This window comes from Ambystoma mexicanum, chromosome 7q, assembly GCF_040938575.1.
Source record: "Ambystoma mexicanum isolate Mex_15411 chromosome 7q, UKY_AmexF1_1, whole genome shotgun sequence".
Taxonomy (NCBI): domain Eukaryota; kingdom Metazoa; phylum Chordata; class Amphibia; order Caudata; family Ambystomatidae; genus Ambystoma; species Ambystoma mexicanum.
Window position 1 is genome coordinate 901,945,967 of NC_090941.1, and position 24,074 is coordinate 901,970,040.

At 48.8% G+C, this 24,074-nt stretch overlaps 1 protein-coding gene across 6 annotated transcripts in view; it reads left to right on the forward strand.

The window, feature by feature from the left end:
- The window catches only part of PICALM (phosphatidylinositol binding clathrin assembly protein), a 1,182,846-nt gene that overhangs the window by 1,050,606 nt on the left and 108,166 nt on the right, over positions 1-24,074 (forward strand). For 3 of the 6 annotated variants that reach the window (XM_069639772.1, XM_069639769.1, XM_069639774.1), the window contains one exon: positions 1,429-1,452. The exons of the other annotated variants lie outside the window; for them this stretch is intronic. In XM_069639772.1, the coding sequence (XP_069495873.1) occupies positions 1,429-1,452 (24 nt within the window). The remainder of the gene's footprint in view (positions 1-1,428; positions 1,453-24,074) is intronic. 6 annotated transcript variants of the gene reach the window in all.

The window sequence follows — 24,074 nt, forward strand, 5'->3', positions numbered from 1 at the left end:
CACCTGGTTTGCATCTAATTTTGTATCCCCTCTGCCCTGCTTGTGCTTGCTTCAATGCCTTGCAAGTTAATTTCCTTGAAGGGGCAAGCTCGATTTCATATACGGAGTGTTAGGGTCTTCTGAGGGGGCTGGAACGGCTCTCTAAGGGGGTCAGCCTGATGAGAAGCAGCATCTTCAGGAGCCCTTTGGCTCACTTCCTCTCCCTCCTAACCTAGGTGTCTGTTGGTATGGTGTGAATGTGAGTGCTTCTGCGACTTCCCCTTGGTGGTCATTGGGGTCTGTAGGAGTGGTGAGGTTGGTGCAAGTACTCTTGTGACTTCTTTAACGGGGGCCAGGTTGAGGGATCCACCATGCACTTCATCCAGGTCCAGAATCATCCACAACTTTAGGGAGTCTCTGGCCCCTTTCACCACCTCACTGCAAATCCTCAAGATTAGACAAGAGACGTTTTCACACTAGTTAAAAAAAAATTTGTTTATGCACGTTCAACCCTTTTTTAGCTCATGTAAAGTATGTGAATTTTGTATGGTAGTCACGTACATCAGTGACTTATCACCTATTTCCACACTACCTGTATGTACCCAAGCATATATTACACATGCTTAGCTAAAGAAAATGCATGCTTTTCCATTGTAAATAGCACACCTTTTTAACATAAATCTGAGAAAATAATTGAAAGGTTGCGGTCTATCCTTCTGCCCTGCTTACACCTGGTTCATCTGGCTCTAAGGTTGGCTGCACAGGTGTTTGTGGCGTGTGTGTGTCTGGTGGCGTGTCCATGTGTGGTGTCTCCATATGTAGAATTGTGTGACTGATAACACAATTTGAAATCTCTTTCCCTGGCCACTCTTCTGGGGGAACCCACATTCAGATGTATGCATTATGCATACATATGCCACACATGCATGCATTAATGGCCCAATCACTACTTTGAATCACAGGTAAACTACATATGCGTATTTTTCACCTATGCCCTATTACTCTTGGAAAAAGTTTTGCCATATGAGTTTCACTTGCATTCTATTGTCGCAGATAAACAGCTACCCTCCACCTGTTTCTCAAATAAGGACTTTCGAAATAAGTGACTTGGGACAATTGTCGTGTGGGATATTTCATTTTTTTCCATTTTGCAAATATTTTGTGGGAGGTGGGTGCAGGATTGCATAATACACTACCCGATAGGTTATTTTATATATTTTGTACTGATAAATTGTTTCCAGTATTTTTATGGCAAGATAAAAGTAATTTGGTGTAAAATATTCCAAGCTACAGGTAAAATTATTAGTTTAACTGGTCATTTGCATTTGTTGATCAGGTCAGGAAAGTGTAAATCTAAATGAATTGCCATCTGAATGCATAAAGTTTTTACATACTTGTTCTAATCTAGTCTCATTGTATCATATAATTGTTCTTCCTGGTGAAAAACAGAACGGCATGCATTTCCCACCATACGTAAGTGAAATATGCAAAAACAGCCTTTTTGCTCTAAGCTGGCATGCTGTTATTAACCACTGCTACTGCAGAATCTTATAACTTTACACATTCTCTCATCTTATCCAATGATCTTGTCTGTTCGAAATTACTTTCTGCAAAATGATCTTCAACTTCTGGGGGTGTGCTGCCAATGCCCTGCTACGGTGATGGCAGGGAAAATTCTGTGATTTTCTTTTCCTTTCTCAAACTTTTACTATTTTTCGTTAAATAATGGCAGTTGCGAGTGGTTTGTGGTGTGTGCTGTGCCATTTTCTGGATTTGGTTTGAGGAGCAAATTGATTGGCATTCTTTTTTGGATGGAAATGTGGGCAAACTATAATGATTAGAATTGCATGAATCTCACAGCTTATGATTTACTTTAATTTAATTCGCATTTTATGGTAGAATTTTGAGGGAGAGACCAGTACACAATTCTCTACTCTTCCACATATGCAAATTCAGACTGCTGTTTTACAACTTTTGTTAAGAGTTCAAGCAGATTGTGATCTTTATATATGGCTTAACATTCAATATGTTATTTCAGTATATTAAACCACCAGTGGCAGTTGTGTAAAACCTGCATGTCGAAAGTTCACATCTTGGTGTGAAGAGACAAGCTTCTTCCCTTTTAACATCAATACAAAAGAGCAAAATTAAATTGACAGTAGTACAGCTGATATTTACAGCGCTATTGCATTTCCAAACAGTGATAGCCATTGTTGCATAAACACAAATCATTACTAAATAAATTGTGAGTTTTTGAATAAGTGTATTGGTCTTTGCCTGATCTTCTTTGGGATATGGTGTACTATGAACCTTGAATGCTATTTTTGGATGTTTGCCTCAAAACTGTTTAATGACTTCTGAAGGTAGGTGTTGAGAGGTTTCATTCCTTCTTAAAACTATAGAAGAAGTTTTGATGTGCTTGTTAACAGCCTGTTATTTCTATGCCAAACTATGATCTAGAATTACAAAAGCAATCGCTGTAACTACTGCCTTGCACAAAAAACACTTAATAACAATTACCCTTACTTATAGTAGACCAGTCATTCATGTATACTTCTGTAGCTTTAACTGACCAATTTAAAATGTTCGTGCCTGACGTATTTTAATATATAATTACAAACTAGTTGTGCCAAATAGCTAAATTGTTAGTGCAATTTGATCGACAATGAAAACTTTCCTACAACAGCAGCTTCCTATGGAGGCATTGCAGGAACAGACTTGTCAGTTATACATGAACCATGGCTGCATAGTTAAGTTTGTGTTATTTCCAACGGAGGTTGTGAGTCATTAGAAGATGTACATTCCCCAGAGCACATTTTGGCCACAAGGCTTCTTCAAGCCAACGATGATGAAACATTGAGTAGTGCGATTAGTATTATCAGTTCTCTGAGCGGACAATGGACATGGTATAACGAGAACCAGGAACCACTTTTACAATTCATGTGCGAATCCGCTCCATGTGTTTTAGTAAATGCTTGAAATGTATGTCATCGATGTCCTTACAAACACGTCCATATCATACAGAATTAATAGCTAGGAAAACTGCCACATCTGTAGCAGGCAGTTACTTTGCCTGTGCTTCTTAAGTGGATCTCAAAGATGTGGAAGGCAGGGCTCCTTCTAATGGTCGTCTGCTCATTATATAAGAAGGGGGTCTTGTTAAGTAGAAGTAGATGGGTCTTTGCTGTGTTCTTCCACATATCACGACCTTCAGTCTTAGAAGGAGGAAGTTTGTGCACATCAACTGTTGCATGCTGAACGTTTTATTTTCTATCCTGTGATCAATAGCACCCATGCTTAAGGCTTAAGCAGAAGCTGGTCTATACACTTGAAGGAACAGAATAGACTTTAGTCCTTTAATGAACTTTCAGGAGGCAGCCTTGATGTTATGAGGTAGATGCAGTGAGCTCTGTAGGCTAGAGTCTTTTGAGTGAAGAGTTTTCCTCTTAAAATATTTCTGTCACAGATGTGTTTGTAGGTTATCTCTTCACGTGTTAAGGAAACGGGAGGAGTGCTAGATAGGGGGAAGCAGGGCATTGTGTTATTTATAAACAAGGCAGTTTTCTTTATTCCATCCTCTGCTTGAACCCCAACAAAAAGTTTACTTCTGGCTGTTAAATCTGTTGTCCTAATTTGTCCAGGCATGATTGTTTGGGTGTACCTAGATACCACTACTGTAACCTCTATTGCTTAGTAGAAAGTAGCCCATTAGTATCGTGTTTATTGATCAGTCATGGAACCTGGGGGGTTGTTCCTGTCTAACCATTCCCCTTTTCACTGTCAAGCCTTCTGAAGTAAAGTAAAGTGACCAGTCCCGCTTGCATCCATTCTCTACACTGTTTCACGTACAGTGCAAACGTATACAAATAACCTGATTACTTTTGGAGCCCACCATTGGCGATGTCAGTCATTGAGAGCCCTTTCGATCCGTTTCTTTGCATTTCACCCACACCCAGTATATAAAATATGTTCTTGGCAGCTCTATGCTCAAGGTACAATACAAAAATCTGCAACTCTAATTTTCCAAAGAACTCGCTGCTGTTAGTTAATGGAAGACATTTGCCTCTCCCACAGCATCTGATTGTATGATACAATCACTTCTGGCATGGGTGCGCGCTGGCCTCTCCCTAGTTACCTACCCATGTTCTGGTGCAAGTGTCAGGCTACTTTCTGTGTATTACACAATACAAACGGCTAGCTGTCTGTGGCATAACATTTACTGATATAGCAGAGCACCCCCACAACCTCTCTGTTGGCTTGTGTAATACATCCTGTCTTGGGAGGATAGCTCAGGGGCAATGTGCTCACCTTGGAAGCAAGACAACAGGGAGCACCACAGGTTCGATCCCCGGGTCCGCGCTTAGAAACCTCTGGGTATTAAGCACATTATAAATAACCTATCACATCATATCAATTTCTGTCTGAGTGGCTGTCTCTCTATGTACCATCAATCCAAGGACAGAAATGGGCTGGTGAAGAAACATGCTCAGCTTTGGTGTTTTTCCCCTTCTATTTCTTGCCGAAATGGAAGTTCATAATCCAATAATAATGATGTTCAGTGCATCCATACATTCAAATTATAAATCTGGCCATCTGGCATATGGTATCTGAGTGAGATATGGACAGATTGGTGCAGGCGAAATTGACCTGGCCTCAGACGCTGACCACAGTTGTGGAGAGGCCGCCCTGCTGATCAGCATAATGGCACGGCTGCCTCAAGAATCCCTGATGGGTGGCTCCGTTTTGCAGGCATGCTAGATCTAGATCTAGATGTGCTGAGCTGCCTAATCAGCAGCAAGTGAAAAGATCCTCTCCACGTCTGGGAATTGGTGTTTTTGTGAAATTTACCTAAAATAAGCTGCACAGGCTGGCCGTCATTGCTCCTAACTTGCCTGTAATCGAGGTTCGGGGGGTGGGGGGAATAGTGGGTACTGGTGTGGATGCATATAGGTGCTCTTGAGGGTGAGTGAGCACGTACCCCAGAGTTCTGAAACAGCTGGTGCCAGAGACGATTCTTCAAGCTTGCACCGGTGGAATGAGGGGCAGTGTAGTTAATATTATAGCCTGGGTCCCCGAGAGTTGTAGGTGCTTTACATATACAGCTTCAGTGTCCTCAGCTCAGCAGAAATAAACACCCTGATGGCATTTGTGGCACCATGAGAAGGGACGTGCGGGTGCCAGGAGGCTGGGCGTTATGGACACCTTCACCAAACCAGGGGTCAAGCCGAGGGGTGAGACGGCACCCAGGGAACCCATGGAAAAAGTCACCCCACCGGACTCGGCTCTTGATCTGAAGCAAATCTTTACCAGCATGCTAACAGGTTTTGCATCAGTGAATGGAAAGCTGGAAGAAATGACGGCTAGTAGCTCCATTGTTTTGTCATAAACTGGATGCAGAAAGTGCCAGAATAACAGTGGCGGAAACAAGAAGCCGCACCGTGGAGGAGGATATGACTGGTGTTAAAGCATGCACAGTGATGCTTGAGAAACAGGTGAAGCAACTCGCCTTGAAGTGTGATGATCTTGAATCACGACCAAGGTGTAATAACATTACGCATAATGGGGACTCTGGAGACATCCTATGAGGGGCAAATGGAAGCCCTGCTGAAAGAACTGTGTGCCTCTCTTGCATTGCATCTGTGCCTGTTTTATTAAAAAGGAAATTCGATTTTGGCTGTGTACCTTTTACATCCGTAGACCTCTCATGCATTGCTTCTGTGCCTCTTCTTTTTTTTAATTTTTTAGATTTTTTTTTTTTTAAAGGAAATTCGATTTTGGCTGTGTGCCTTTTTACATCTGTGCACCTCTTATTTCGTGTTACTCTATCCCTTTCTGGATTGCATTTATGCCTTCTGATTACTTCCACTAAGCCTTACTGGTGAGTTTAGCTAGAAGTGTGCTGTGTAGCCACTCTTCTTTCATTCCCCAACTATCCTCTGCTGCCACTATGGCTGTCGCCATTTCCTATTTTCTCTAACTGCTAAACTATCACCTATCCCCCCCTCTCTCACAAAGTCGGTAGGAAAAAGCACAAAAAACACATCTTGTGTGTGAACCCTATTCTTCCCATCGCAGACACCTAAGCCATCGCTTCGTCCAGAGAGTTTTTCGCTGATATCCTCCTGTGTCCCCTCTCCATATCTATGGTCCCCCCATCTCCTCTTCACTCCCTCTCTCCTTCCACATCCTCCACCATTAACGGTGGCACAAAGTGGGAGGTTCTCTTGGCTGGCTTCTCATCCTCGTTGCTTTGTTAATCTCCAGGCACTATCCTGGCTCAGGGTCCACAGCCCAACCTTCTTCTCTTTGACCAGATCCTGCTTTCTCTCATTAACTTCCCTCCTTCCACTGCATATCCTTCCACTTCTACTCTCTCCCTCTCTCCCTTCTCTGACTGGTGCTTCAAGCCCCTGCACGCCACCTCAGAAAACTTTCAAAGGCAGAGACCTCCTCCATCTGGCGACTCTTAACGCCCGCTCAGCAAACAAACACTCCGCTGACATCTGCCTCCTTCTTGAAGACATTGACCTTGACATTCTCGCTCTTACCGAGACTTGGTTCAATGCCAGCTCAGTCACTGCTTGTGACTCCCTCCTCCCTAATGGCTTCAACATCATCTACAAGCCTTGATCTCACCGCACTGGCAGGGTGTTGCCTTAATCTTCCCTGAATGGATTCCTGCTTCCATTTTACCCATCCAGCACTACTCTTCATTTGAAATCATGGTTTGCAAATTGGTCCTCTCTCCCATCTCCACCCTGACCTTTGTTACCATCTACTGGCCTCCTGGCGCTGCCACCGTGTTCCTCTCTGAGTGGGCTGACTTCTGCTCTTCCTTACCTTCATCCACCTCCTCCTCCCTCCTCCTCCTCCTGAGTGATTTGCATATCCAACTGGACTCCCCTGGCTCTGCACCCACTCTCTTCAGACCTCTGCACCTCTTTCCCTCTCCATTCTACCTTCTGGGCCAACCCACTCAGCTGGACACACACTGGTCGCCCTAATACACCATGACTTCTCTCTCTCCCCTCCACTAGTCACCCCTCTCTCCTGGTCAGACCATTCCCTCCTCTTCTTCCACCTGGGTCCCTTTGGGCCCCAGACCCCCCCCCCAAAAGCTCCTCCATCCTTGTTCACTAACATCCGCCCGATGAAACGAGTGACTGATGCTGCCTTCTCTTCCACCTTCATTCCCCCTCAAACCCCTACCTCTGATACTACCTCTGACTCTGCTCTCAGCAACCTCCACCTTTCCATCACCAATACCCTTGATATTCTCGCCCCAGTCATGAGGATCCGCCTGAAACCTGCCGCTAAGCGTAACACCTGTGATGACTCTGAACTTGCGGCCCTGAAATGAATGTGCAGGGCTTTGGAACGGAAGTGGCCAACTTCAGGCTCACCCTCTGACAAACTGGTCTGCCGCCTGCTGCAAACGCAATACAGACATTCCATCCGTGCCAACAAAAGAGCCCACATACAGGCACCAGTTTCCGGTGCATCCAACATCACGGCTGAACTTTTCAAGATCTGCAGGGAACTAGCCAACCCTTCTGCAGTATCTTCCTCCCCTTCTCCTTCCCAGGCCCTCTGCAGCTCACTGGCCACACACTTCACCACCAAAACTCAGGACATCCTGAACTCCCTTGCTAGCCAGCGTCTGAACCCATCCCTCACCTCCTTGCCTCCTTTGGCCCCTCAGCCTCCTCCTTCTCCCCTGTCACACCTGAAGACGTTACCAGAGTTGTCCTTTTCATGAAGGTCTCTTCTAAACCTGCTTCCCCTTGCTGATCCAGAACCATCAAGGACAACATTGCTTCCCTTGCCCCTGCACTCGCTGATTTCTACAATCACTCTTTTGACACTGGATCTTTTCTCTCCTCCCTTAAGCACTGCATTGTGCACCCTCTCCGGAAAAACCTTCAGCAGACCCTACATGCCCTGCCAACTACTGCCCTATTTCCATCACCCCCTTCCTGGGTAAGACGGCATTACCCCAACTCACCTTGCACATCAAACTTGTTGACGGTCTCCACAACCATCAATCTGGATTCCGAGGATCCAGAGGCACGGAAACTGCTCTAACTGCTCGCATCGCTGGACTCCAACTGCACAGCTGTCCTCATCCTTCTAGATCTCTCCTATGCCTTTGACACAGTCAACCATGCCACCCTCATAAAAAAGGCTCCACGATACTCTTGGTATATCAGAATGGGCACTGGACTGGCTGACATCCTTCCTTACTGACCGCTCTTCCCAAATGATCTTGGGCATCTTCTCCTCTCCTACTTCCTTCTCCACCTGTGGTGTCCCCCAGGGTTCTATCCTCTCCCCTTGGCTCTTTAACATCTACCTTGCCCTGTGTGCATGCCTCATCTCCTCCTCCTCCTCCAACTTCTAGTGTTACACATGACGCACAGCTCTTTTTCAAACTTCCTGCTGTCCCTTTTGGCACCCTTCATCCTTCCTGACTGCCTATCTGCCATCCAGTCCTGGTGCATCTCCAATAATCTTTGCTTCAACGCCTGTAAAACTGAGATCCTTCCTATTGGAACCCCTCCTCCCCCTTCTTCCCTTCACGCTGGCCTTCATCCTCGGCTCCTTCTGAAGGAAGAAGCCTTGAAATCATCTTCGACTCGTCTCTCTCCTTCCTCCCTTTCAGCTCTTACTTCTCAAAGGTATTCTCCCTTTTCTCACTTCCCCAGATGCTCAATGTTACCCGAGCCCTGGTTCTCTTTAGGCTTGATTATTGCAATAGCCTCCACCTGAAACTTTCTTCTTTCACTATGCAACCCCTCCAGCTAATCCAGAACAGGGTAGCGAGACTTATCCTTGGTCTTAAACCCAGGGGCACCATCTCTTCTGCCCTAAAAAGTCTTCATTGGCTCCCGGTTATTGCACAAATTAAATTCAAATCCCTTTGCATCATCCACTAGGCTGTCTGGGCCCGGGAACCACACTATCTCCAACTTTAGCTTACTAAATACTCTCCCTCTAGACCACTTTGTTCCTCTGGCAACAGTACTTTGTGTGTAAAGCACTCTGCTTAACAGAGGGTAGGTGGTCGATCGCTTTCCTCAGCTGGGTCCCTCCTATAGAATAGCCTCTCCCTGCGTCTACGCCTTGAGCAGGACTTTCTTAAATTCTGGAAGCTACTCAAGACCTACCTCTTCAGCTCCTCCTTCCCTTCTTCTCTTCTCTGCTAATCCCGCAGTTGCTGTGATTGGTGTCCGGGGCCTTTATGCATCCACGGGGCCTCTGACCTCCCATACCCAATCCTCCCAGCTCCTGTTTACCCTCCGCACTTGTCTTGGCGCGCCCTCTGCCTCGGAGGTTCGCACTTACTCCTAACGTGGCCTGTGGCCTTGTAGCACTCATCAACCCAAGCACTTCATCTGTGGGTCACCCATAAGCCCGGACTCCCCAGCACTTATGCCCTCTGCCTTTTTCCTTGCTGCACGTGCACGTTCTGAATACTTATATTGCACAGTAGGTTCATCCTTCCTCCTTTTTCCTTCCACTGCTTTTATTAATTATTGTGTTTTGTAATGTATTTCATGCTGTTCCCTCCCCTCACCATGTGGGTGCTTTGAAACAGTATTTTACTTGATGCATAAGCGCAAACAATAAATAAAATAAACTATTGGGCAGCCAGGTACTATCAAGACGCTTTGCAGTGTAACGTTGCCATTATTAAATCCCACCAGGCTAAGAGTGACTTGCAGGCAAGTTTGTGAAACCCCACAATGTATGCTCACCTGTCAGCACAGTCTGTGGTAAATTGAAAAGCGGTAAGTGGAGATTACCAGTAATCAGAGTAAGGAAAGGGAAACCCTCCTGGGGAAGAAAACCCACATGCAAGAAAGGTGTTCTGCTCTTCTTTCGTGTGGACCAGTTTGTGAGCCAAGAGCTCACAAAAAGGCTGACACTGGTACCGGGATGGTTAGTAATGAAGAACGTATAAGAGGAATTCCGAGCCGCAAGAAGCATTTGCTCATTACAGGTGGCAAAGAAATCTGAGCAGTGAGGAGCTCAGAGGGATCCTCGCCATCTGGGTCAGAGATGAGGAACGAGTTGCATAACAGGAAGCAGGTACAATGATGAACGAGTTGCGCTTCCAAGGACCAATGCTGGAGGAATGCGATATTAGAAAATATTGGAATAGCACGGTGCAAGGAAAGGAGACAGAAAGATAAGGAAACGAGGAAAGGAAGTGATCTAGGAAGACTGAAAGGGGCGTCAGAGTGATAAGAAACAAAGTATAGGAAGGCGAGCTTGATACTCACAGACTTTGTGGAGTATGAAAGAAGCAACACACCAGGCTGCAGATTGCGGGTTGCTTTATCCGGTTCTGAGAGAGAGGTCGGTCACTATCTTGGAAACAGCCAGACTGTCGAAGCAGATTTGAGTTCTTGGAATGAAAGGGGCCCCTAGGGGTCCCTTACGTCTATGGAAACAAGGCAAGTCACCACACACGATAGATATGCCAGACACAAGGTTGTATTCCCAAAGCTAGGGTTTATTGCAAAGCAAATAGTCTCAGTTGGCCAACTCGGTCTCACGCCCTGCAACGTGCATTTCTAGACCTCGAGGGACGCAAGAGAGTGAATTACGTACATCAGTTACATATATATAAAATGCATATCATACAATCAGCTATGACATGTTTAACACCCCCCTTTATTGGGTTTCTTTGAACTCGGTGTGATGATGGACACTTTCGACAATTATGACACCTTCAAATGTCTATTCTAGTAACAATATGCAATTTGCAAGTGCGGAGGCATCTTTCAGTTGTTGAACAGAACACAGTGCTTCTGTTCTTGGAAGCGAGCTACATACGAGGGAAGAGTCACATTCCAGACCTTGCTATCTATGAGGTGCTACTCATGACCTGGGAGCCGACACGCTCTACAGGGCTCAGTAAAGGGGGGCCGTAAGAAGAGCATAATTCAAGCCTTTAGCTGCTTCATTCTAACATATTCTACCATATAACGAGACTGTCTGGCAGCTGCGAAATTATTAAATGCCCTGCAGCTCTGCTTCAAGGCTACATTCGGGAGGGAGCCGGGCATTCCTTCCTGGCGCTGCCTACGTTGTGTTTCAAAAAACTCTTGTTATCCTCGCGGCCCTGCGGCCTTGTCCTTTCACGTTCAGACAACAATGTTTTACAGTCGAGCAGTGTTAGCAGAAAATGTGCTGCGAAGCAATAAGAACAGAAAGCAATGAGCAATGGTTAGAAAACAAAATGGCGATCCTTGTTACATCAAAATGGTTGTTCATTGGCAAACTCGGAAACCTATATGTCTGTCATATCGTGCATGAGACGGTTGGCCCATGGCCACCAACATACGTTTGCCGTCAAATATGAGAGGTATCCATTTTTCTAGACTGACGAACCCTCCTTTGGCAGTATGCCAAACGTCTCATCCATTCATTGTATCCTCCTCTGATGACGATAAGTCTGAAGTACTTATGTTTGAATTTTGCATGCTATTGTAAGCATCATCATCTTCATTAATGTCTATAGCCATCAATTCTTTTACTGTTTTCATCTCATTTGTGTCTTGGTCAGCCCGACCATAAGTTTGTTTTCTTTTTGTCATCATATGCATACATCCCTTAGTACATCCCTCAGTTACCTCAGTGCAAACTATCGGTAGGCAGTGTAAGCAACAACAGCACGTTATGAATATTCCAAACACCACTACTAATATCGAGATCAACTTCCATCCCCAAGAACGCAGTATTCCCCAAAACCAGGACTCTATTCCCCAGCCTCCTTCTCCAGTAGGGAGTTCGGAGCTTAGGACATGCATTTTCTTTATCGCTTCAAAAATCATAGGGGAATCGTCATCTCGTCGAATACACAACACGCTGATCCCACTATTTTGCAAATTCCCCCACGATCAACCAGGATCGCATCGAGAGCCATTCTATTTTGCAGCGTCATTAACCTGATTCCTTTTTCTTCCAACGTCATGTTAAATAGTATATCTGTCGTTGTGTTTATGGTATTGTTTAGTATTCTGGACAGCTGCCTTATGTTATAGGAGTTCACTATTTGGGACAAAAATTGAATGAATGTTTATGCTACGTCAGTCGCTATCAGAACGCCTTCGCTACTCCTTTTGGCTCTAGATCTGGATAGTCTGGCCATGTCTGCTGTTTCTAAGAGGAACACTCCTGGGAACAGTAGACCTAAGTAACATGTACCTCCCCAGTTTTTGGGCAACCAAGGATATGCTTTCTCTCCACATATAATATAAACTGGATCTCCCTCATATACTGGTTCTATTTCCCATTGTAATACCACTGTATTCATGCATCCAGTAAATGTTCTGACTGAATAGGAACCTTTCTTTTTTAGGCAAAAAGGGACAGTTCTTGGGTTATAATTCACCGTGTAAGAAGGGGGAACTGCATCTTTGTTCCCGTCTGTTCTTACACGAAACGTCATCACAGATGTTTTAACTGGTGGGGACAATCTATCTTGTCTATTTTGTCGTGTTATCTTCCGCGTACTTTTCCTCGTAGGCTCTGGGGTCATTACTTGTGCTTTATGGAATATGGAACAACCCACAGGCCTCATAATTATTTCCTCAAACTCATTCATGTTTGTTCTGTCTAATTGACCCGTACTACTCTTATTCCATTTCCCATAGAACATTGCACTTAAAGATGCACTACATGCAGAACTTAATGATAATGGCTGTACATAGCAACCTATTCCTTTCCCAGCATGCTGCGGTAAATGGGCACATACCCAGCAATTTGTTTTCTTTAGAATTGCATGTGTCATATTCATATTTAATAACGTATTGTTCCCAAACCCTTCCCTGTGTCTTTCTTCCATTGGGGACAAGGTATAAATAATCACCTGAATCGGGCTTTCAGTAGTGGAAATATTAAATCACCTGAATCGGGCTTTCAGTAGTGGATATATTAACTATTGGTAAAAACATTCCCAATGGGTGTATCGATTACACATATCATAATACTAGGGCTGTCGTTATTGGTGCTACCGCACTCATAAAGCACATAATTATTGTCGGTGCCAGCATACAATTCTTTTTACCATGCCTTTTTCTTAAGCTTACAGTCTTTACAATTAACTCATTCTCGGCAGCGGTGCAGGAGGAGGCTGAAACTGGTACCGACATGTTTCTCAGCGTCCTTCTTCTTCCTTATTAGAGTTCGCCGTGGATATCTCTCTTCGTTGCACTTGGTCTGATGTCAATAAGTTCAACGGAATTGTCACAGTTCAGTTCTGCCAGTCCTTCATAGCCTGAATTTGCTTATTTGTTTTTAGGCAAGATCACTTGTCCTTTCTCACACTGCTCTGAGGACTTTTGATCAGTTATCTATTGCCTTAGTACCATGTGCGCCCAGCTGGTCCGCTCTGGTTCCAGACACATGTACTTTTTATGATCGCACCGAGGAGCCGCAAGTCTTGAATTGTCCGACTTGCACAATTCTCACGCTTCTCTCCTCTACACCTCTATTTCCTTCTCCGTCCATGAGCAGAACCAGAGGTTGACATAAACACCAAAGAACTGTGGATCACTTTGTCTTTCGAGGCCACAAATGATATCGCCTCACTCCTGGTATTGTGTGATCCGTGAACAGTGCCGGTGCACTTCCAGATCCAGGCTCAAAGTCAGCCTGTGGCGCTACTGCAGGTGCTGGTGTGCGGCGTGCCAGTGATACAGATTCGGTCTTTGGCGTGCTGGCAAGTGCTGGTGGGCGCCAAAGGGGTATACGTTTAGTTTTTGCCGGTATTTGCAAGGCAGGTTTCGTGTCGGCCAACAGTGATGTAGATTCTGCTGGGCAACGTTGGGGCACTCTTTGCCCTTCCCCCTTTTTGGCAATCGTCTCAGGCTTTGTTTCGAGTTTCACATCTCGCTTGGGCAGATTTGGTGGCTGCTTACTGGCAACAGTGTCTTTCGTTTCTAGGACCGCTGTCTCTTCCCGGTCGTCTGGGTCAGGCAAGTCTTTCAGTGAAGTTGGAATCTTTTTGGCATGGGTGGCATGGATCCACAACTTCCGTCCATCCACCCGTATCGCCGTCTGCATTGCCAAGAGTACTTGATAGGGGCCGCGCCACCTGGGTGCTAACGATGACTTTCTTTCAAAAATTTTAAGCAGCACCCAGTCTCCTGGCTCCAGCGCGTGCCCCGGACCGGTGTATTTCACTGGTAAAGCCTCCTGCACCTGCTGATGAATCAAATGCAATTTCTGCATTAAAAGGCCACAATAAGTACTAAGCACAGGATGTTCTACCTCTCTAAGTCGTTTTGGCTGAGGTGCGCACCAAACATTTGCCAGCCTCCCCATTACGATTTCGTACGGGGAGAGCCCAGATTTTGCCTGTACAGACGTACGCATGCATAATAGCGCTATTGGTAATGCATCCACCCAACTCAACTTGCTTCCTGCACATATCTTGCTTATTTTTGACTTAAGAATCCCGTGTGCCTCTCTACAAGACCGGCCGAACTCGGATGCCTTGAACTATGGAATCTCTTATCAATCTGAAGACCCGCACATATCTGAAAAACCACCGCGCCCACAAAATGTGGGCCATTCTCCAGCATGGGGTCTGGCATGGATTTACATGCTCATGAATATTCCCTGTCGTCAGGCCGGGAATCCTCGGTAAAGAAAAAAATCAGTATCTGTTTCGTTTCTGATCTGTCTTTCTTAATAGTAACCAATCACTGATCTCTGAGTCATACTGCCCCCAATCAATGACTGCACTCTACCCAAGCCCCTCCCCTGGGAGCCATCCTCAGATTTTTACCGCACGTTCAAGTGTTGGGAGACCTCGTGTTTAGCTCTCGAGCTTTTACTGCGTTTTCGCGCTTTTTCAGGAGATTTTTTTTTTTTTTCGGTTAATCGATCCTCAAGCTCCACCGTTTCTACTTCCGATAACTGGGACCGGTTTCGGAATTCTTCTACGCCCCTCAAGGGTGAAGTTTTCATCGAGTTACGCTTCTTGGAGGATTCCAGACGATCTGTGGCCTACCTCAACGGGCATGGCCCAGGACAAGGGAAGCTCGTCGCCCGGATCCAAGCTGCTCAGGAGCTGCCCAGGATGCGGATTGCAAAATGTTTTCAAGGAGGACGAGCATTCAAGATGTCTCTACTGCCTTCATGAGGACAAGACGCACGTGGAGAAGGACTGTGCGTTCTGCAAGAACTTGTCGGAACGAACCAAGCAAGATCGTCATTCCCGCCTCGCCGCCTGGCTGGAGAAAGGCACAGCAGGTGAGAAGGCGAAGAAAAAGTCTGAGCGGTCTTCTAAGTCCTGTGAGGGCGCCCCTGCGACGGGAGCCCAACAGAAGGCCAAGCACTGCGAGTCTGCGGGCACGGGGAGCGCCGAAAGGTCGGGCTTCTCGGCTGCCAAACAGGGTGCGACTTCCCCGGCACGATCAACCACGAGCCAGCGCTCCGGTTTGGGGAAGTCAGAGAACCCGGGTAAGCTTCTGGAGAGGCCCCGGTCGATCTCGAAGGGAGCCGAGGGGGAGCGAGGCGATGACCCTCCCCCCAAAGCGAAGGCCCAGGACGCACCTAAAGTGGTGAGGGCCTTTCTCCACCCGGCAAAGGCCTCTATGGAGGTTGTTGCAACGGCCCTGGCGAAGCCGGCAGAGGCTATGCCAGTGTAGGCGGCCTCGGGGCCCAGAGTTTCCCTGCCGCCACGGAGGGAATCCTCTTTCCAGACCATCGTTAAGACCCCCGTGAAGACCCCGGCGGAAAAAGAGGGGGAGGGGCCGGTGGCCATTACGGACTCGGATTCAGCCTCCGAGGAGGATCCGGTGGAAACCGTGTAAGGCCTCAACGAGAGGTTCATTGGCCTCAACGAGAGGTTTTAGAAGGTTCGATCCCAGGGGACGGTTCCCACTGATGTGATCGAAGATAGCGACGATGGCCCAGTGGAGCAGCCATCCCGTCCGTCGCAGCCATTACCCGAGCCCCAGGATAGCTCGGCGGCCATTTTGTTGGCGATCCAATCCTTTTTTTGTTTTTAAAAAGTTTTTAATGACCCAAACAGTCCGGCTATCAGTGATTTCCAGGCCATCAGGGACTCAATTCTCCTCCTTCCCCCGTTGCTAGCTACGCGCTTCTTGCCATGCAATGGTTTTGGCTTCTGCCCATTTTTGCAAGTCTTTCCACCACACCTCTATCCTCGGCACATGGCATGACTTCCATCCCATGGCAATCCTTCTCTTTGCAAGCACATATGCCAGGTCCCTTAGTTTGCTTACATGCCTGAGTTTCCGTGGTCTGGGGAACTCCCCCACCCCCCAGCAGATAGGCCCACACCGTATCCACTACTATCTTGACCCCTCTTCCTTCTAGTTTCTCTTTTACTCCCCTCCAGAACCTCTCTATGATCGGGCATGACCAAAACATATGCACCATGCCCGCGTTCTCTTCGTCGCACTTGGGGCATGCTTGCTGACCTGCATTCCCGAACCTCGATATCCTCCAAGGCGTCATATAAGCCCTGTGTGTTATGTAAAGCTGTATCTGTTTCAGCCTCGCGTTTCTAGACACCTTCTTATGATACCTTTGCACCCATTCCCACATCCCATCTCCCATTTGGGCCCCGACCTCTGTTTCCCAGTCCATTCTTAGCTGCGTGACCTCCTTCCCCAGTTTGGACATCAACATCTCATACAGCCTGGAAACCTCATGGCCCCCCTCAGCTATATCATATATCACGTCTATGGTGTCATCCAGTTCTTCCTCCAGCACAGTTTCGGGCCACATTCTCTTAATCCTCTGTACCATTCTATGATAAGTAGTGTACTGGCCTTCGTGCAACCCAGCCTCCTCCCGCAGCCCCTCAAAAGTGACACAAGATCCCCCTGCCAAATATCCCCCATCGTTGCCACCCTAGCCGGCTCCCAGTGGGTCCGGAGTATCAATCGCAGCTGAGCATCTGCCCCTGTCAATACAACCAATGGCATCTGCGGCGAGCATGAGGACGGGTTCCCCATCAATTGGCATGCCCTGCGCCACACCTTCCACCCCAGCAGCATCATTTTAGGGCGCCCCACCATCTCCGCCCTGGGTGCTCACATAACTTCTTTCAAATAAAAAGGTGCACAATCCCGCCAAAACAGCCTAAGTTTGGAGGTCTCTTCATCAGATAGCCATTTGGCCACATATTGCAACTGGCTCGCCACATAGTACGCCTCGTAATTGGGTAGCTTTATTCCCCTTTTGTCATGGAAGTTCTGAAGCTTCCATAACGCCACTCTGTTTCGCGTGCCATGCCACAGAAAGTCCCTACACATGCTATTCAGTTTGGTAAAGAACCCTTTAGGAATCGGGTACGGAATATTCCCGAAGTAATGTAGGAGCCTCGGCAGGACCACCATCTTTAGCATCGCTCCCCGCCCCATCATAGCCAAAGGCAGCTTTGCCCAAAACCGCATGCATTTCTCAATTTTATGGATTGCCATCTCTGTATTACACCTATGCTCCTCCTCCACGGTGTGATATATATCTATCCCCAGGTACCGAAAAGTACTAACCGCCCACGGTACCTGTAAAACCGGTAACCTCTCCGCTGGAACCCCTATATACCCCCCCAACGGGAACAGACTAGGCTTCTGGGGGTTCACCGCTATGCCTGATAGCACAGCGTATCTCCCAAGCACTTCCAAAATGTACTGGAGGTTCTCCTCCGGATACCGCACATACAGCAACATGTCGTCCGCATATAGGGAGACCAAATGCCTGTCCCCGTTCACCTCGATGCCTATGGTGTCATATTGCTGCCTCAGATAGATCGCGAGAGGCTCCAGGGCCAGTATGTAGAGCATAGGAGACCATGGGCATCCTTGTCTAGTACCCCTACTAAGCTGCCACCTCTCTGATATCACAGAACCCGTCTTTACTCTGGCCAGCGGTTCACTATACAAAATATTCGCCCACCTTACATAGTCAGGCCCCAACCCATAGTGTTTCAGGGCCGCCAGCAGCCACGGCCACTTGACGGAGTCGAAGGCCTTGATCTCATCCAAGGACACGATTGCCATTTCCTCCTCACTTCCGCTACCAAACTCAATGATCCTCTGAAGTCGCCTATGATTGTTGGTGATGTTCCTATGGGGGACATAGCCCGTTTGATCCGGATGTATTAGCTTACCAATGATCCTTTTCAGTCTGTTCGCCAAGACCGCAGTTAATATCTTGCCGTCCTGGTTTAACAGTGACACAGGTCTGAAGGAACCACAGCTGCGCCCTGGTTTATGTGGTTTAGGGAGAGGTACTATAACAGCCTCTGTTAGTGACTGCGGTAAGAGGCCCGTCTCGAACGCCTCGTTTATCATTTCTAGCAGCGGGGGGAGGACCTTCTCTATATATACCTTGTAAAATTTGCTTGGGAGCCCGTCTGTCCCCGGGGTCTTATTAGTAGGCAACTGCCTCACCACCTCCCTCAGTTCTTCCAGGGTGACCGGGGAGTCCAATTCCTCTCTTTCTTCCTCACTTATCTTGGGCAGCCCCATATCCTCAAGCGTTTCTTCTATCATTACCCGGCTACTTTCCCCGTCTTCCCCGTATAACACTTTATAATAATCCACAAACGCTTGATTAACTCCCTCCTGGGTGTCCTCTACGCTACCATCTTCCCTCTCTATAGTTCTGATTGTGGTTCTGGGGGTCTCGCTCTTATATAACCACACCAAAGTTCTCCCCGGTTTGTCACCTCCCGCATGCTGTCTCTCTATGTACCTTTTATAATTAAGGTTGCACAACCTCTCCCAGTAGTCCGCACATTTTTGCTGCAGCTTAAGTATCAGATCTAGCTTCTCCACTGTATCGTCACCGGCTTTTAAGGCCTCTTCAAATTTAGCTTCCGTCTCCCTCAGTTCAGTTGAAACCCCACCCTGTAGGCCTTTGGATTTCGCCATGGCCGCCCCCCTCATAACAACTTTAAAGGCCTCCCATAGTGTCCCCGCCGAGTCTACACTCCCAGTATTGGTTTCGAAATAGTTTACTATCTCCTCCCGTAAATCCTCTCTAAAGAAGGGGTCTCTCAACGCCTCCGATCGTAGGCGCCATGTCGGGATCCTCGCCCTCGGGGGGCAGTATTGCCATGCAAGAATCAGGGGCGAGTGGTCCAAGAGGACCCTGGCCCTGTACTCTATGTGCGCAATCTCTGCTATCATTTCAGGTGACGCGAAGACATAGTCCAACCATGTTGATAACTGCTGTGGGGCAGAATAATGCGAATATTGCCTTTCCTCAGAGTGCTACACTCTCCATGCATCTTCCAACCCAAAGTCATCAAGCAGTGTCTGTAGCGCCCTGGCTGCAGGGGCTGGTCTATCCAATTTCCCGTCCGATCTGTCCACCCTCGGGTTCAATACGCAGTTGAAGTCCCCTCCCCAGATCACCACACTTCCCACACACACGCTCAGGTTCGCACTCAGTGTCCTAAAGTACGCCGCCATGTTCTGGTTCGGGGCATACGTGTTAACAATACTTATCTCCCTATTCTCTACCAATCCCCTCAGCATAACCATCCTCCCGTCTGTCTCAGCCACTACTTGCAACCGCTGAAACGGGACATGTGGTGCCACCCATATAAGTACTCCTCTTGCGTAGGCCGAGTACGAAGAGCCCACCAACACCCCCTTCTCTTTCCCGCAATCGTGTCCATCCTCTCTCATGTAAGGTGGGTTTCCTGTAGCAATGCAATATCTATTTTCTGCCTGCGCAGATACAGCATAACCTTGTTCCTTTTTAAGTAGCTATTAAGCCCCCGCACATTCCATGTGAGTATGTTAAGGTCCCCCATGGCCTGGTATGATCCCCTCCCCCCCAGGTACAGTGTAACCTTGAGTTCCATTCCAGTCTATATAGGCTTGCATCCCCTTCTAAAACCCCGTTAACCAAAAACACACCGAACTTCCCGCTCCCTCTCCCCCCCGCCTCCCATCCCTTCCGCAACACTCTCCCCCCCAACTGTTGCCCAGCTCCATCCCTGGATCTCAGGCTCCCCCGCATCTAGCTCTTTCCGGCTTTCGCCTGTACTCGAAGCTCCGCAGGGTGAGGCCGCCCTAGTGGCCAACCTACTATAACTACAACTACAATTCGGGGGGTAGGGTGCTACCGCCCTGCCGCTCCAATAGCACATCACATTGCTATACAGTTTAAATATATGTAACCGCCACTATATTCAAGTCCATCAAGTCTCTCACGATCCGCAATATGTTATCGAATATCAGCCTCCTACAGCCAGGCCCATCGTTCTCAGCCGTCGCCTAGGTGCCCTTGGGATGTTCGCTCGCCGCCATAGCAAAATGCATACCGTGTCTGAGTCAATTTCACGTCCATTTTGTGTCTCCTCCGTGTCTTGATCCGGGCAGCCCTGCAGATCCAACCACGTTGTCGCTTCTTCTGGAGTGTCAAAAAAATGCATTTTGCTCTTATACACGACCCTCAATTTCGCAGGGTACAGTAGCATATATTTTATCCCAGCCGCCCGCAGCCTCCGTTTGATAGTTACATAGCTGTACCGCTGCCTTTGAACCGGCATAGTGTAATCAGGATATGCCGTGATAGTGCTCGAGGCCCTCTCGATTGTTCCGCCTTTCCGAAAATACTCCCAATATTTTTTTCCCGGTCTTTGTAGTTCAGTATTTTGGCAATTATCGCTCGTGGAGGGGCCCCAGGTCTCGGCTTCCGCATGAGGGCTCTATGTGCACGCTCGACCGCAAATCCCTGTGAGAGTGTACCGGCCCCGATTCCTTGTAGGAGTAAGTTCTCGATGTAATCAGTCAGGTCCTGGCCCTCCTCGCCTTCCAGCAAACCCACCACACGAATGTTGTTTCTCCTCGCTCTCCCTTCTGCTTCTTCTGCTCGAGACTCCAAGTTGGCCACCTGTTGCTTGAGGACATGGATCTCCTTCGTATTGTTGGTGCTGGTGTCCGTGTTAGATTTCACCGCGCCCTCCAGGCTGCTTGTGCGTTCCGCCAGTCCCCTGACGTCTTGTCTCAGCAGGGAGACTTCGATGCCCACTGCTTCAATTTTATTTTCCAGGGAAGTACGTAGGTCCATCATCGCAACCCCCCAAGATTCCTTCAGCTCCGTAATGGCTTCCAAAATCTGATGATTATCAGCCGCTGTCGCGCCCTCAGCCTGTGCCATCGGGCCTTTGGTTGCGGTGGCTGCAGGAGATAGTTGTGCTTTCGCAAAAATGTCCATCGTGGGTTGTTTGTTCTTATTCTTGCCCACGGCTCCTCGCGCCGCCATTTTTGGTTTACGTTGGTTCTCCCTATCACGATTCAGCAACCGAGTGTCTTCCCAGCCGTGCTTTCCGCTCTTTACAGACATTCGCGGTGGTCTCCAGGCAGTCGCAACCTCCACCTCCTCTCACCGCTACTAGTTCAATGCCGAGCGAGCGCTTCTCGTGCTGGTCGTGGTGCGGCCTGCGTTTTCACACCTCTGCTGCCCTCGGGCCCCTGCCGTACGGGCCAGCACCCAGGCTTTCACGACTCAAGGCCTTCAGCCCCCAGGGGTTTTGTTCCGCCCTCATCTCGCCATTGTTGTTCTTTCTCGTGGCCGCCACCTCTATTCGTCCTCCTCGGATACCCTAGTTTCGTTTCTTTTGTTGTCGGCCATCTTGTGTGACAATGGACCGAACAGCCGCCGTCGTTCCTCGAGCAATTCCTCCAGACTCCCGCTTACGATTTTCTCGATCTTCATACAATGAGCGAAGCATCCATTCACATGCGTGTGTGGTTGATTCTGGAACCAATGGCGCACTTTCAAAGGTAGTTTGTACGGATCATCTGTCGGATCCGCCGGAGCTACACGAGAAGCACGTCCTACTCCATGGCTGCCCAAGCCACACCCCCATCCAATCCTTATGTACTGAGATAAGGATGAGGTTACCACAGACTCCGACGGAGGATCCAGAACCAGGCCTGTCGGGAAGCCCTCCGAACAAGCGGAGGAGAGTCCACCCCGCTCCGCCCTTTGTGCCCGCGAGGCCTGTGGACCCCTCATCAGACCCTAGAGAGGATACGGTGATGGATACAGCGACGGGGACGGACGACGATGGCGGCGATGACACAACGGACATCCCGTCATCACCCCCCCTCAGGCCTCTCCACCCGACGAAATTGGCTCTTTTCACGCCATGATAACCAGGGCATCCGAGCTCTTCCAGCTCTGCCCTGAGGAACAGAAAAAGGAAGGGTTTCATTACCAACGACGAGAGGCCAAGAGAAAGACGGTCCTCGCTGTGCCGTTGCTCAACGACATCTGGGACGAGGGGCTGGCTATCCTCAAGAACCCTTCCACGACACCTGCCAAGAGGGACAGGTACGAGAAGAAGTACCGGGTCCCTGATGCCGCCCCCTTGTGCCTCAGGGCCCAGTCCACGCCGGACTCTGTCATCTCGGCAGCGTCCAAGAAGAAAGCAGCGGGTGCGGCGGCTTCAACTTCCACTTCCCCGTCGGACAGCGAGGGCAAGAAGTTGGACTCCATGGGACAACGAGTCATCTCGGCGGCGACGACGATTAAGGTGGCCAGTGCCTTAGCGATTGTGGCCCGTTACGACAGGGAGCTTTGGTTCAAGATAGCTCCTCTGCTAGACTTCCTACCGGATGACAAGAGGGCGGAGGCCCTACAGATTCTGCAGGAAGGAGAGGTGGCGTCTGATCACGCCATAACGGTGGCAACGGACATTGCCGATACCGGATTTCGCCAACTGTGCAACAGGGTTTGCCTCCGACGACGAGGATGGCTCAAGGTGACGGACTTTCGCCAGGACGTTCAGACCAGAGTTTTGGACATGCCGTTTGACGGCAACAACCTGTTTGGAAAGACGGTGGATGAGTCCCTCCAGGCCATCAAGACAGACACGGAAACGGCCCGAACCCTAGGAGTCCTTCAGCAACGGCAGCCCTTTCGGAGCTCTGGAGGCAGACAGGGAGCCTCCAAAGGATCCAGCGGCGGCTCTTCTACTTACTGCCAGGCGGCCCGCTCCTCGTCTCAGGAGGCCTACAGATGCCGCGGCAAGCAAGGAGGGTCTCGCCGCCGTCGGCAAGGAGGCCAAGGCGGCAAGGCCTCTTCCAAGCAGGACTGAACCGGCCGTTGCGTCGGGCCCCCACCGAAGCACGCCGGTGGGAGGCCGTCTGACAAAGTTAGTCAGCGTGTGGGAGTCCATCTCCACCGAACGTTGGGTGCTGGACACCCTGGCCTGCGGACACTCGCTGGAATTTCAAAAGAAGTGTCCTCGCATTCCTCCCGTGGCCAGGAAGGAGAATCGCATCCCTCAACTGCTGTTGGAGGTAAGGGCGATGCTCAGGAAGGGGGCCAACGAGCTCGTCCCCAAGTGGCTCCGGGGCTCCGGAGTATACTCAAGATACTTCCTCGTCCGAAAGAAGACAGGCGGTTGGCCCCCCCATCCTGGACCTGCGTCGGTTGCCTGCGTCGGTTGAACAAGTACATCAAGGCACAGAAATTCAGGATGGTCACCCTCCAGCACGTGCTGGGACAGCTGGAGGAGGGCGACTTCCTATCGTCACTGGACCTGGAGGATGCTTACTTCCACATCCCCATTCTAAAAGGTCACAGAAAGGTCCTCAGATTCGTAGTCCAGGGGCGTCACTACCAATTCAGAGCCCTGCCGTTAGGATTAAAGTCGGCACCCCGGATGTTCACCAAGTACCTCACACCCGTGGTGGCGCAGCTGCGCCTGCAAGGCATCCACGTCTACCCATACCTGGACGACTGGTTAATCCGTGCCAGGTCAAGAGAACTCGCCGTCGAACACACAGCGAGGACCGTCCGCCTGCTCACAGAGCTGGGATTCGCCATCAACTACCCCAAATCCCATCTGGTCCCATCGCAGGTGGCACTGTTTCTGGGAGCGAAGCTCGATACAGTGAGGTGATTGGCATCTCCGTCGGAAGAAAGGACGAAGGCCATTTTGGGCAGGGTGCAGCGCCTGTTAGCCACGGAGGTGGCCAGAGTGAGGTCCATCAAGTCCCTTCTCGGGATGATGTCCTCGTGCATCTACCTTGTGCCCCTTTGCAGACTTCGGATGCGTCCGCTACAAGAGT